Raw genomic sequence first — 16,639 nt, 5'->3', positions numbered from 1 at the left:
AGAGTTGTCTAATAAGGAACCGTATATGTATCATACTGTATGTATAATATATTATACTTCACTACATATCGACCATGTTAAAATTTAGAAGGCCTGATATTCTCAATGATGAAGCCCAAATGTTAGACTATATAATTATAAACTCCTCTGCTATTCCATTCCACTCATATCATTCATAACGGTTTCTGCCTGTTGTCTACAGCCCCGGTCTTGAGGAAACCAGACTACCTGAGGAAGAAGGAGGCAGAGAGGATAAAAGCAGAGGACGATGCAATAAAAAAAGCAGAAGCAGACGCGATAAAGGCAGTAGAGATGGCAAAGAAAAAGGAGGAGAAAGCGAAGGCAGATGCGGAGAAGAAGGAGGCAGAGTGGCTGAAGAAACAGGAGGAGGAGCAGGCAGCTAGAGATGCATCCATTTGTCCCACGATCAGCTTTTCCTTCATTGACACTATGCTCCAACCAGTTGAAGACGCCATGGACTCAGTGCTTGGTAACACCATAGATCCATTCACAGGTAGTGCTCAGTTACATACTAAGGTACACCTACACACTACACTACGCTACACACTAGGTAGGCAGCTAGCGGTGAAGAGTGCTGGGCCAGTAACCGAAAGGTTGCTGGTTTGAATCTTCGAGCCGACTAGGTGAAAAATCTTTCGATATGCCTTTGATCAAGGCACTTATCCCTAATTGCTCTGGATAAGTGCATTTGCTAAATGACAAAAAATGAACAGCTTCATAATACAGTTACAGTGCATTCACAAGGTATTCAGACCCCTTGACTTTTTACACATTTTGTTACGTGCCTGGTCTCCAGACGTGACACTTGGCATTCAGGCCAAAGAGTTTAATCTTGTTTCTCATGGTCTGAGAGTCCTTTAGGTGCCTTTTGGCAAACTCCAAGCGGATGCTCACCTGCCTTTTAACTTCTTATGGCTGTAGAGGCAGTATTGAGTAGCTTGGATGAAAGGTGTCCAGAGGTGCCCAGAGTAAATGGCCTGCTCCTCATTCCCAGTTGCTAATATATGCATATTATTATTAGTATTGGATAAAAAACACTCTGAAATTTCTAAACCTGTTTGATAGATGTCTGTTTGTTCTAACAGAACTTATATGGCTGGCAAAAACCTGAGAAGAAATCCAAACAGGAAGTGAGAAATCTGAGGTTGGTCGATTTTCAACCCAGGCCCTATTGAATTCACAGTGGGATATGGATGATGTTGCATTTCCTAGGTTTCACTAGATGTCAACCATCTTTAGAAACTTGAATGAGGCTTCTACTGTGTTGTGGGCCTGAATAAGAGCTGAATGAGGCAGGTTACTGGCAGAGCCATTTCCTGGTCATGCGCATTCCACATGATATCGACCTGCGTTCCATTGCTCCTCTACACACAAAGGAATTCTCCGTTTGGAACTTTAAGATTTATGATAAAATCATCCTGAAGATTGATTCTATACTTAGTTTGAAATGTTTCTAAGACCTGTAATATAACTTTTTGAAGTTTTTGTCCGAAAATATGGGGGACCTGCACAAGCGTTTGGATTTGTATACCTAAGCCCTAACAAAAGTAGCTACTTGGACATAAATAATGGTCATTATTGAACAAATCAAGCATTTATTGTGGAACTGCGATTCCTGGGAGTGCATTCTGATGAAGATCATCAAAGGTAAGGGAATATTTATAGTGTAATTTCTGATTTCTGTTGACTCCAACATGGCGGAAAATTGTATTTGTTTTCTGAGCGCCGTAATTTTTGGGGGAAATCTGACACTGTGGTTGCATTAAGGAGAGGTATATCTATATTTCCATGTCTAACACTTGAATTTATCAACATTTATAATGAGTATTTCTGTAAAGATGTGGCTCTCTGCAATATCACCGGGTGTTTTTGGAACTAGTGAACGTAACGCGCCAATGTAAACTCAGATTTTTTTATATAAATATGAAGTTTATCAAACAAAACATACATGTATTGTGTAACATGAAGTCCTATGAGTGTCATCTGATGAACATCATCAAAGGTTAGTGATTCATTTGATCTCTATTTGTGGTTTTTGTGACTCCTCTCTTTGGCTGGAAAAATGGCTGTGTTTTTCTGTGGCTTGGTGGTGACCTAACATAATCGTTTGTGGTGCTTTCGCTGTAAAGCCTATTTGAAATCGGACACTGTGGTGGGATTAACAACAAGATTATCTTTAAAACGGTATAAAATACATGTATGTTTGAGGAATTTTAATGATGAGATTTCTGTTGTTTTGAATTTGGCGCTCTGCACTTTCACTGGCTGTTGTCATATCGATCCCGCTAACAGCAACCCTACCATAAAGGCCTGATTGGTGGAGTGCTGCAGAGATGGTTGTCTTTCTGAAACGTTCTGCCAAGCTCTGTCAGAGTGACCATCGGGTTCTTGGTCACCTCCCTGACAAAGGCCCTTCTTCATCGATTGCTCAGTTTGGCCGGGAGCCAGCTCAAGGAAGAGTCTCGGTGGTTCCAAACTTCTTCCCTTTAAGAATGAGAGAGGGCACTGTGTTCTTGGGGACCTTCAATGCTGCAGAAATGTGTTGGTACCCTTCCCCAGATCTGTGCCTCAACACAATCTTGTCCCGGAGCTCTACGGACAATTCCTTCAACCTCATGGCTTGATTTTTGCTCTGACATGCACTGTCAACTGTGGGACCTTATATAGACAGGGGTGTGCCTTTCCAAATCATGTCCAATCAAGTGAATTTACCACAGGTGGACTCCAATCAAGTTGTAGGAACATCTCAAGGATGATCAGTGGCAAAGGGTCTCATAGCAAAGGGTCTGAATACTTATGTAAATAAGGTATTTCAGTTTATTTTATTCTATATATTTGCAAACATTTGGAAAAACCTGTTTTCGCTTTGTCATTATGGGATATTGTGTGTAGATTATGAGGAAAACAATTAATTTAATCAATTTTAGAACAAGGCTGTAACGTAACAACATTTGAAAAAAAGTGATGGGGTCAGAATACTTTACGAATGCACTGTAGAGTTCACATGTTAGCATCACCTTTTCACCATTGCAGATTCAGATGTAACATTTGCAGTTTCACATGGGAAAAACATTTACAGGTGAAAGCCTTTCAGATGTGGAAATCAAACTCTCCCTTTGTTGAAATGTTGCATCCCCATGGAGTCACATTTATTTCACAAGATCATGTTTTCCCATGTTGATTTCACATGTTATCATGGAAATGAATGTGTTTTTTCTGTAAGGTTAGCTACACACTACACTACAGCTACAACTGCACACTACACTACAGCTACACACTACACTACAGCTACACACTACAGCTACAACTGCACACTACACTACAGCTACACACTACAGCTGCACACTACACTACAGCTACACACTACACTACAGATACAACTGCACACTACACTACAGCTACACACTACAGCTACACACTACAGCTACACACTACACTACAGCTACAACTGCACACTACACTACAGCTACACACTACAGCTGCACACTACACTACAGCTACACACTACACTACAGCTACAACTGCACACTACACTACAGCTACACACTACAGCTGCACACTACACTACAGCTACACACTACACTACAGATACAACTGCACACTACACTACAGCTACACACTACAGCTGCACACTACACTACAGCTACACACTACACAACAGCTACAACTGCACACTACACTACAGCTACACACTATAGCTGCACACTACACTACAGCTACACACTACACTACAGCTACAACTGCACACTACACTACAGCTACACACTATAGCTGCACACTACACTACAGCTACACACTACACTACAGCTACAACTGCACACTACACTACAGCTACACACTATAGCTGCACACTACACTACAGCTACACACTACACTACAGCTACAACTGCACACTACACTACAGCTACACACTATAGCTGCACACTACACTACAGCTACACACTACACTACAGCTACAACTGCACACTACACTACAGCTACACACTACAGCTGCACACTACACTACAGCTACACACTACACTACAGCTACACACTACACTACAGCTATAACTGCACACTACACTACAGCTACACACTACAGCTGCACACTACACTACAGCTACACACTACACTACAGCTACACACTACAGTTGCACACTACACACTACAATACAGCTGTAGACTACACTACAGTTACACACTACACTACAGCTACACTACAGCTATACACTACACTCAGGGTTGGGTAGGTTACTTTCTATATGTAATCTGTTACAGTAAAATTGTAATCAGTAATGTAGCTTTTGGATTGCCCAAACTCAGTCATGGAATCTGATTACATTCCATTACTTTTAGATTACTTTCCCCTTAAGAGGCATTAGAAGAAAAACAAAATGTATGTTATCAATTGAACGACATCTATTGCAGGATAAATCAATGTTAAAGTTTACATAGCTGGTCATATATGGATGTTACATTTTACTTTATGGGTTGGTTATGTAGACTTCTTCTAACCCATTGCTTTCTACTACATATAATAATACGATTACATTATATCACACTACAGCTAAATACCACTAAACTCTATAGCTGTACACTACAGCTACATACTACACTACAGCTACATACCACACAACTCTACAGCTGCACACTACAGCTACATACCACACAACTATACAGCTGCACACTTCACTACAGCTACACTACAGCCACATACTACATCTCAGCTACACACTTCATTAGAGCTACACACCACATTGGGGCGGCAGGGTAGCCTAGTGGTTAGAGCGCTAGACGAGTAACCGGAAGGTTGCAAGTTCAAGCCCCTGAGCCGACAAGGTACAAATCTGTCGTTCTGCCCCTGAACAGGCAGTTCAGTTCCTAGGCCGTCAGTTCCACTGTTCCTAGGCCGTCATTGAAAATAAGAATTTGTTCTTAACTGACTTGCCTGGTTAAATAAAGGTAAAATAAAAAAATAAAAAAATAAACATTAGAGCGACACACTACATCTCAGCTGCACACAACACTACTGCTGCACACAACACTACTGCTGCACACAACACTTCAGCTACACACAACACTACAGCTACACACTACAGCTACACACTACACTAAAGCTACACACTACAGCTACACACTAAACTACAGCTGCACACTACACTACAGCTGCACACAACACTACAGCTACAGCTACACACTACACTATAGTTACACTACAGTTACACACTACACTATAGCTACACACTACAGTCACACACTTTCGCTACAGCTACACACTACAGTAAAACACTAAAGCTACACATTACACTAACATTACACACTTCAGCTACATACTACACACTACACCTACACACTACACTAATGTTACACACTACAGTTACACATTACACTAAAGTTACACACTACAGTTACACATTACACCTAAAGTTACACACAATAGCTACATACTAAACTATAGCTACACACTACAGCTAAAGTTACACACTACAGTTACACACTCCACTACAGTTACATACCACAGTTACACACTTCACAACAGCTACACACTGCACTACAGTTACACACTACAGCCACACCCTTCACTACAGCTACACACTGCACTACAGCTACACACTACACTACAGATACAGCTGCACACTACAGTTACACCCTAAACTACAGTTACAAACTAAACGACAGCTACACACTACAGCTACATGCTACACAACTCTACAGCTGTACACTACAGCTACACACTACACTACAGCTGTAGACTACAGCTACACACTACACTACAGCTACACACTACACCACAGCTGTACACTACACAACAGCTGCACACTGCACTCCAGCTACACACTGCACTCCAGCTACACACTGCACTACAGCTACACACTACAGTTACACACATCACTACAGCTACACACTGCACTACAGTTACACGACACTACAGCTACACGCTATAGCTAAAGTTACACACTACAGTTACTCACTACACTACAGTTACACACTTAACAACAGCTACACACTGCACTACAGTTACACACAACAGTCGTGGCCAAAGGTTTTGAGAATAACACAAATAAAAAAATTCAGTCTGCTGCCTCAGTTTGTATGATGGTAATTTGCATATACTCCAGAATGTTATGAAGAGTGATCAGATTATTTTTACAAAGTCCCCTATTTTTACAAAGCCATGCAAATTAACTGAATCCCCAAAAAACATTTCCACTGCATTTCAGCCCTGCCACAAAAGGACCAGCTGACATCATGTCAGTGATTCTCTCGTTAACACAGGTGTGATTGTTGACGAGGACAAGGCTGGAGATCACGCTGTCATGCTGATTGAGTTTGAATAACAGACTGGAACCTTCAAAAGGAGGATGGTGCTTGGAATCATTGTTCTTCCTCTGTCAGCCCTGGTTACCTGAAAGGAAACACGTGCCGTCATCATTGCTTTGCACAAAAAGGGCTTCACAGGCAAAGATATTGCTGCCAATAAGATTACACCTAAATCAATCATTTATCGGATCATCAAGAACTTCAAGGAGAGGGGTTCAATTGTTGTGAAGAAGGCTTCAGGGCATCCAAGAAAGTCCAGAAAGCACCAGGACCGTGATTCAGCTGCGGGATCGGGGCACCACCAGTACAGCGCTTGCTCAGGTATGGCAGCAGGCAGGTGTGAGTGCATTTGCATGCACAGTGAGGCAAAGACTTTTGGAGGATGGCCTGGTGTCAAGAAGGGCAGCAAAGAAGCCACTTCTCTCCTGGAAAAACATCAGGGACAGACTGATATTCTACAAAAGGTACAGGGATTGGACTGCTGAGGACTGGGGTAAAGTCATTTTCTCTGATGAATCCCGTTTCCGATTGTTTGGGACATCCGGAAAAAAGCTTGTCCGGAGAAGACAAGGTGAGCGCTACCATCAGTCCTGTGCCATGCCAACAGTAAAGCATCCTGAGACCATTCATGTGTGGGGTTGCTTCTCATCCAAGGGAGAGGGCTCACTCACAATTTTGCCTAAGAACACAGCCATGAATAAAGAATGGTACCAACATATCCTCCGAGAGCAACTTCTCCCAACCATCCAGGAACAGTTTGGTGATTAACAATGCCGTTTCCAGCATGATGGAGCAACTTGCCATAAAGCAAAAGTGATAACTAAGAGGCCCAGGGAACAAAACATCGATATTTTGAGTCCATGGCCAGGAAACTCCCCAGACCTTAATCCCATTGAGAACTTGTGGTCAATCCTCAAGAGGCGGGTGAACAAACAAAAACCCACAATTTCTGACAAACTCCAAGCATTGATTATGCAAGAATGGGCGGACATCAGTCAGGATGTGGCCCAGAAGTTAATTGACAGCATGCCAGGGCGGTTTGCGAGGTCTTGAAAAAGAAGGGCCAACACTGCAAATATTGACTCTGCATCAACTTCATGTAATTGTCAATAAAAGGCTTTGACACTCATGAAATGGTTCATTATTAATTATACTTCAGTATTCCATAGTAACAACTGACAAAAATATCTAAAGACACTGAAGCAGCAAACTTTGTGGAAATTCATATTTGTGTCATTCTCAAAACTTTTGGCCACGACTGTACAGTTACTCACTGCACTACAGTTACACACTACAGCGACACACTTCACAACAGCTACACACTACACTACAGTTACACACTACAGCTACACACTACACAACAGCTACACACTGCACTACAGTTACACACTACAGCTACAAACTACACACAGCTACACACTTCACTACAGCTACACACTTCACTACAGTTACTCACAACAGCTATACACTACAGTTACATAATTCACTACAGCTACATACTACACAAATCTACAGCTGTACACTACACTACATCTACACACAACACTACAGTAGTACACTACAGTTACGCACTACAGCTGCACACTACACTACAGTTACACACTACAATTGCACACTACAGCTGCACACTTCACAACAGCTATACACTACAGTTACACACTACAGCTGCACACTTCACGACAGCTACACACTACACTACAGTTACACACTACAGTTGCATACTACAGCTGCACACTTCACAACAGCTATACACTACAGTTACACACTACAGCTACACACTTCACTACAGCTACACACTGCACTACAGTTACACACTGCACTACAGTTACACACTAAAGTTACACACTACAGCTACACATTACAGCTAAAGTTACACACTACACTACAGTTACATACTACAGTTACACACTACAGCTACACACTACACCACAGCTACACACTACACTACAGTTACACATTACAGTTACACACCACAGTTACACACTACAGCTATACACTACAGCTACACACTACAGCTAAAGTTACACACTACAGTTACACACTACACTACAGCTGCACACTACACTACAGCTACACACTACACTACAGTTACACACTACAGTTACACACTACACTACAGTTACACGCTCAGCTACACACTACAGCTAAAGTTACACACTACAGTTGCACACTGCACTAAAACTATACACTACACTACAGCTACACACTACACTACAGCTACACATAACACTACAGCTACACACAACACAACAGCTGCACACAACAGCTGCACACTACAGCTGCACACTACACAACAGCTACACACCACACTACAGTTACACACTACAGCTAAAGTTACACACTACAGTTGCACACTGCACTAAAGCTACACACTACAGCTATACACTACAGCTACACACAACACAACAGCTGCACACTACAGCTGCACACTACACAACAGCTACACTCTACACTGCACTACAGCTACACACTACACTTCACCGCAGCTACACACTACAGCTATACACTGCACTACAGCTACACACTGCACTACAGTTACACTACAGCGACACATTACACCTACATGCTACACTAAAGTTACACACTACAGTAACACACTACACAACAGCTACAAACTACACACAGCTACACACTTCACTACAGCTACACACTTCACTACAGTTACTCACAACAGCTATACACTACACAACAGTTACACAGTACAGTTACATAATTCACTACAGCTACACACTACACAACTCTACAGCTGTACACTACACTACATCTACACACAACACTACCGCAGTACACTACAGTTACGTACTACAGCTGCACACTTCACTACAGTTACACACTACAGTTACACACTAAAGTTACACACTACAGCTACACACTACAGCTAAAGTTACACACTACACTACAGTTACATACTACAGTTACACACTACAGCTACACACTACACTACAGCTACACACTACAGCTAAAGTTACACACTACAGTTACACACTACACTACAGCTGCACACTACACTACAGCTACACACTACACTACAGTTACACACTACAGTTACACGCTTCACTACAGTTACACGCTCAGCTACACACTACAGCTAAAGTTACACACTACAGTTGCACACTTCACTAAAACTACACACTACACTACAGCTACACACTACACTACAGCTACACATAACACTACAGCTACACACAACACAACAGCTGCGCACAACAGCTGCACACTACAGCTGCACACTACAGCTGCACACTACACAACAGCTACACACCACACTACAGTTACACACTACAGCTAAAGTTACACACTACAGTTGCACACTGCACTAAAGCTACACACTACAGCTACACACTACAGCTACACACAACACAACAGCTGCACGCTACAGCTGCACACTACACAACAGCTACACACTACACTGCACTACAGCTACACAATACACTTCACCGCAGCTACACACTACAGCTATACACTGCACTACAGCTACACACTGCACTACAGTTAAACTACAGCGACACATTACACCTACACACTACACTAAAGTTACACACTACACTTACACACTACACTTACACTACACTAATGTTACACACTACATTACAGTTACACACAACACTTACACACTACAGCTACACACTGCACTACAGCTACACATTACACCTACACACTACACTAAAGTTACACACTAAAGTTACACACTACACTTACACACTACACTTACACTACACTAATGTTACACACTACAGCTTCACACTACACTGCAGTTACACACTACAGCTACACGTTACAGCTACACACTACAAAACACTACAGCTGTGCACTGCAGCTACACACTAAAGCTGCACAATGCACTACAGCTACACACTACACTACAGCTACACACTACATTACAGCTACACTACAGCTACACACTGCACTACAGCAACACACTGCACTACAGTTACACACTACACTACAGCTACACACAACACTACAGTAGTACACTACAGCTGCACATTACGCTACAGCTACACACTACACTACAGCTACACACTACACTACAGCTACACACTACACTACAGCTACACACTACACTACAGGAGGAGGTATGGACTACACAGTGTATTTCGGCTTCTTTAACATTTGTTCATTCATTTTCTTTCTCTGTATCTGTTTTTCTCTCTCCTTCTCTAGATCGCAAGTATATTACTTGGATAACACTTGTAAGTTTGGCATTCAACTACAACGCTTGGTTTACACCGGTTCGTTTGGTCTTTCCCTTCCACACTCCAGTGTCCGTTCCTTTCTGGATATTTGCTGACATTCTTGCAGACAGTGTCAATGTCATAGATATCGTCCTCTGGCAACCCCGACTGCAGTTTGTGAAAGGAGGAGACATTATTGTAAGTCATTCTAAATATCACTAGAGAGATGAAGGTCTTGATATTGCGTGTGTGCGTGTGTGTGTGTGTGTGTGTGTGTGTGTGTGTGTGTGTGTGTGTGTGTGTGTGTGTGTGTGTGTGTGTGTGTGTGTGTGTGTGTGTGTGTGTGTGTGTGTGTGTGTGTGTGTGTGTGTGTGTGTGTTACAATTCCACCGTAATGTAGAGAAACATGCAGGTAGATAAGACTTCATGTTATATTTCAGAAAGACCGGACTGTGACGAAGCTACATTATCGAGAGATTTCGAGGTTTAACGTGAGCTCTTATTTAATCATTTCTCACTTTCACCTTGCTGATGGTGTTCACTCTGCGTATATTATACTATACAGAGATACACACAGTGCAACATTGTTCATTCCACTTCGAGGCATGATTCAAGTAACATATCACACATGTTGATGTAGAAATATCCAGACTATGTACTGTACTGTAGATATGTTGTACTTGTTTCAAGTGGAGTGTATTATTTCCACCTAACATTATATTTTCTTTCTGTTGGGGCAGTTGGATATGATCAGCATCATCCCATTCGAACTGCTCGGTATCCCGTTTGGATTCTCTGCTTTATACAGACTCAACCGTTTACTGAGGGTAGAGACTGCAGTTATCTTTATCACCAAACATGATATGTTTCATTCTTCATCTTTTATTACATTTGATTAAATTGCTATATATTACATTAGACTAGAGGGTGACATTAGATAGTGTTTGGGGAACAACGGGCATGCACATCTATGAAGCTTTGACATATGCTGACTCTGTTTACAAATATAATGATGGATATCTGATGATAGATGCAATTTGTTTCCTTTTGTTCTCTCATGACATTTACTGTACTAGTGTTTTTCTGGCTTTCGTTCCACAGATAGACATGTTTTTCGAGTTCAGCGATCGGCTTGAGAGTATCATGGCCAAGGCTTACATCTGGAGGTATTCTCATCAAACAGACACCGTCACATCCAAAATTACTGGCACTCTCAATAAAGAATAATGTATAAAATATTTTATGAATATACTGCGGTATATTGTATGCAAAAAAAGGGAAATAAATATTTTATTCTAATACAATTGCTCAGGGGAAAATATAAGATGGGTGTCAAAATTATTGAAACTTTGCAAGGATAACAGCACTTAGCTTTTTCCTATAATGTTTTATGATATTGAAGAACACACTGGGAGGGACTTTAGATCATTCCTCCATACAGAATCTTTCCAGAACCTTGATTTCCTTCGTCTGCGCTTATGGACTGCCCTCTTCAATTCAAATCACAGGTTTTCAATGGGGTTCAAGTCCGGAGACTGAGATGGCCTTTGCAAAATGTTGATTTTGTGGTCAATTAACCATTTTGTATATTTTGATGTGTGGTTGGAGTCATTGTCTTGCTGGAAGATCCACTTGTGGCCAAGTTTCAGCCTCCTGGCAGAGACAACCATGTTGTTTTGGCTAAAATGTCCTCGTACTTGGTAGAGTTCATGATGCTGTTGACCTTAACAAGGGCCCCAGGACCAGTAGAAGGAAAGCAGCCCCATAACATAAATGATGCACCACCATGTTTACAGTAAGTATGAGGTTATTTTCTGCATATGCATCCTTCTATTGAGGCCAAACCCACCACTGGTGTGCGTCGTCTGTCCACAGCACCCAGTTCCAATCTAAGTGCCAATGGTGTTTAACAAACTTCAGCCGTTTTTATTTGTTGGTTGCTCTCAGTAAAGGCTTTTTCATGGCAACCCCTATTGGTATGGAGGTGGCGTCTAATTGTAGATTTGGACCCAAGATGCATTCTGTAAGTTCTGTAATTCTCCAACTCCTTTCCTTGGACTTTCTTTGCCTCCTGAACCATTTGTCTCACTGTGAGTGGGGAGAAGATACATTTGGGTCAAGTTTACCATTGTCCCAGTGGTATTAAACTTCTTAATTGTTGCCCTAATAGTGGAAGTGGTATGTTTAGTTTTCAGTCATTTTTTGTACCCTTTTGCCTGATTATTGAAAGTCAACAACTAGTTGTCTCTTTTCATTTGTGAGTTCTTTGCCCATGGTGATGACATACACATTAACTCGTTTTTATACTCCAGTGAAACAGGAAGCCATGAAAGTCCACAATACAGTTCCTTAAATTGAGATTTAAAAAAATAGAATGTTAATGCAGATTACATTTTGTTTGATTTTATGTGGAAGAATCGGGGTGCCAATCCTTTTTTGTTTGTGACCAACTTTTTACTCAGTATTATCATTTTATTTTTCAGAGAGATTATCTTTGTATGCATTTATTTAATTGTTTTTGTACCTGCAAGGTTGCAGGTACAAAAACTATTTTGTACCATTGTTTTTGTACCTGCAACCTCTCTCTGAAAAATAAAATGACAAAGCTGAGTAAAAAGTTGGTCACAAACAAAAAAAGATTGGCACCCCTAACGATTGTCCCCATTGTCCCCATGCTTCCCACCCCGCCTACCTGATTTAGGGGACACAGTGAACAGTCAGGAGTTGTGGTCAATTTCATCATAAAATGTTTAGTTGGTTGTAAATACAGTCTGTGAACAAACTTAAAATGTATACATTTTGTTGGTTTGGATTACAGGTTGCCAAAGTCATATTTTTCCATATTCTGTTCCAGTTATAGGGTGGTTCAGATTGAGTTAGATCTGTGGCTAGCTCAGAATATGAGCTTTCCAAAAGTTGTTTATATATTATAGAGTTCAGTCCTTTCAGGAGCACAGATAATTGATTTATAAATCCCATCTTTGGAGATTCCTCGTAGTTGCGTTTCCAAGGGACTCCATAGGCCAATATAGCTGACCTAACTTGTAAATATATATATATGTAAATACACACAAAAAGCTTATTTCTCAAAAGTGTTGTGTACACATTTGTTTACACTGTTAGTGAGCATTTCTCCTTTGCCAAGCTAATCCATCCACCTGACAGGTGTGGCATATCAAGAAGCTGACTAAACAGCATGATGATTACACAGGTGCACCTTCTGCTGGGGGCAGTAAAAGGACACTAAAATGTGCAGTTTTGTAAAACACAATGCCACATATGTCTAAAATAGGAGGGAGCATGCAATTGGCATGGTGACTGCAGGAGTGTCCACCAGAGCGGTTGCCGGAGAATTGAATATTCATTTCCATAAGCCTCCTCCAATGTTGTTTTAGAGATTTTGGCAGTATGTCAAACTGGCCTCACAACTGCAGACCACTTGTAACCATGCCAGCCCAGGACTTCCACATCCGGCAGCTTCACCTGCGGGATCATCTGAGACCAGCTACACGGATAGCTAATGAAACTGAGTAGTATTTATGTTTGTAATAAAGCCCTTTTGTGGGGGAAAAACGAATTGTGATTGGCTGGGCCTGGTTTCCCAGTGGGTGGGCCTGGCTCTCAACTGGCAGGCCTATATAAAAAGGAGTTACGCAGTAATGTGTATGTATCTTTCAAATCTTGGAATGTTCTCAAACCATCACTGTCCATGATATTGGTAAGGGTATGGACTCCACATTTGGAACAATGGGGGGGAATGCAAAAGACCGCCCTCCAAATTGCAAGCCAATATTGGAGTATGGGCATGCCATTTTGATGTCCAGTTACATTGCTTTAAAATGTGGCACCAAATGGAAATTGTGTGAGCAGTAATAGGACCAAAGTGTAGTTTACACTCTTAAGGGATATATCAGTGAAGACCACCTGTTCCAGGGCAATAGGAGACACCAGGGGGCAGAATAATCATTTCTAAACCAATTCAGGATGGGGTCAAATGCTAGCGCCTGGAAATACATTTTAAAGTTTGGTACGGATATTCCTCCTCCTTGACATCTTTATCAAGGGTGCGAATAATTTCAGATGTGACTTTTTTTCAAATCTATAAAATGGAAGTGTCTGCTATGTGGCATAGTCTAGTTAGATGTGTGATGAATGACGGTAATAAATTATGAAAATGATGATACAGGATGAATGGAGGATGCTAGAATACTGTAGCTTTAGCAGAGCCGCAACAGAAAACCGTTATCTAAGACTTCTTCTTCCCTGCGTTTATTCAGAGTTGGTCGCACTACTGGCTACTTGCTGTACATGCTCCATCTCAATGCCTGTTTCTACTATGTGGCGTCAGTGTACCTTGGCATCGGCACCTCCAAATGGGTCTACGATGGAGATGGAACCGCGTACGTATTTTATTGTGTAGAGTATATAGGGTTTCAGATTTGCCAGGTTTTCCAGAAATCCTGGTAAGAGGACTCCAGCTGTCCTGCTTATTCTCTTCTCTCCTGATTTTGGGAATATTCCAACTGGGACTTCTGGTAAAACCTGGGGATTTTGAGGAAATGAACAGAATTTTGCATCCTGAGGAGTAAAATGTTCTATACTTCTAATATAGTCTCTTGTCTCCGAGACTTCTGTTACAGTTTCTCAATATGTAGTTTTCCCTAAACCAGTGTCTCCATTGCCTTCACTGTGGATTAGGGGTTTGTGTAACCGTCTTCCTTCCCACAGGTACCTGCGTTGTTATTACTTCGCTGTTCGTAGTCTGATCAACATTGGGGGTCTTCCTGAGCCTGGCACTGTGTTTGAGATCTGTTTCCAGATGACCAACTTCTTTACTGGTGTCTTTGTGTTCTCCAGTTTGATTGGACAGGTACAGTATCACTATTCTAAAGACATGCAGAATGCAATCCAGGCAAGAGGCAGCCATCCTCTTGTAACAATTATGATTGTGGTAAATTCCATTTCGATTCAGGAAGTCAACTGACATTGCAAATCAAATTTCTTTTAAATGAGGAAATGGACTAAAATGTCATTCTTGAATTGACTAGATTGAAATGGAATTGACCCCAACACTGGTTTGTTGTGTGGTCCTGGATTGAAAGTATTTTACTGGTTTCTTCTGGTACAGATGAGAGATGTCATCGGGGCTGCCACGCAGGGCCAGACATATTTCCGGGCCTCCATGGACGGCTGTGTGGAATACATGAACACTTTCACCATCCCCGACTTGGTGCAGAACAGAGTACGCACCTGGTACAACTACACCTGGGACGCCCAGGGAATGCTGGGTAAGCAATAAATAATAGTGGGGAATAAATTCATCTTGACTCCATGCTGTCATAATTGTGCTGTAAATAATGTTAAAATGTCATTTTATGGCAAATCATCAATTAACATGGTGTACATTTACTCTGTAGTAATGTCTTGAAAAAATGTTTCTTCCTCTTACATCTCTCTCTCCAGACGAGTCTGTACTGCTGGAGCAGATGCCTCTTGTAATGAGAACAGCCATTGGTGTGGATGTAAACTTTGCCACCTTTGATAAAATTGCTCTTTTTCAGGTAAATATAGGTGGAAATGAACATGTCATTATGCCAACAGGCAACTAACAGCCCACCTGCATCACCCTCTGAACGTTGGCTAAATGTTATCTGACTGTCTTCTCTATTCCCAAGGGCTGTGATAAGCAGATGTTGGTAGACATGTTGCTGAGGCTCAAATCTATTATATATCTACCTGGGGACTTTGTGGTGAAGAAGGTGAGTGTATGGGATTGTCACTGTTGCATAATATACTCAATATGTATTTTCTTCATACACTTTATTCACATGGAGGTTGGTGGCATGTTAATTGGGGAGGATGGGCTCATGGTAATGGCTGGAGAGGAATAGGTGGAACGGTATGAAATACATCAAACGCATGGTTTCCATGTGTTTGATGTCATTCCATTCGCTCCATTCCAGCCATTATTATGAGCCGTTCTCCACTCAGCAGCCTCCACTGACTTGGATTTGAGTCTTTTTCAAAACAATACAGCGAAAAAGAGTTGTATTGTTAACAAGATATTAGTTAATCAGGTCTTCCTGATTTGTGAATATCCATTTGTCCCAGTTACTTTCAAATAGAGGTTTTTGGAGTCTCAA

At 41.5% G+C, this 16,639-nt stretch overlaps 1 protein-coding gene across 1 annotated transcript in view; it reads left to right on the top strand.

The window, feature by feature from the left end:
* Positions 1-16,639, top strand: part of LOC118361158 (cyclic nucleotide-gated cation channel beta-3-like) — a 34,348-nt gene that overhangs the window by 7,912 nt on the left and 9,797 nt on the right. Inside the window, exons 4-13 of the mRNA XM_052484236.1 lie at positions 203-514; positions 10,486-10,694; positions 10,937-10,987; positions 11,237-11,323; positions 11,598-11,662; positions 14,774-14,896; positions 15,225-15,366; positions 15,625-15,784; positions 15,960-16,057; positions 16,172-16,255. Of these exons, the coding sequence (XP_052340196.1) occupies positions 203-514; positions 10,486-10,694; positions 10,937-10,987; positions 11,237-11,323; positions 11,598-11,662; positions 14,774-14,896; positions 15,225-15,366; positions 15,625-15,784; positions 15,960-16,057; positions 16,172-16,255 (1,331 nt within the window). The remainder of the gene's footprint in view (positions 1-202; positions 515-10,485; positions 10,695-10,936; positions 10,988-11,236; positions 11,324-11,597; positions 11,663-14,773; positions 14,897-15,224; positions 15,367-15,624; positions 15,785-15,959; positions 16,058-16,171; positions 16,256-16,639) is intronic.

The sequence above is a fragment of the Oncorhynchus keta genome, chromosome 28 (assembly GCF_023373465.1).
Source record: "Oncorhynchus keta strain PuntledgeMale-10-30-2019 chromosome 28, Oket_V2, whole genome shotgun sequence".
Taxonomy (NCBI): domain Eukaryota; kingdom Metazoa; phylum Chordata; class Actinopteri; order Salmoniformes; family Salmonidae; genus Oncorhynchus; species Oncorhynchus keta.
The sequence above is the reverse complement of the archived record's forward strand: the minus strand, read 5'-3'. Positions and strand labels throughout refer to the sequence as shown.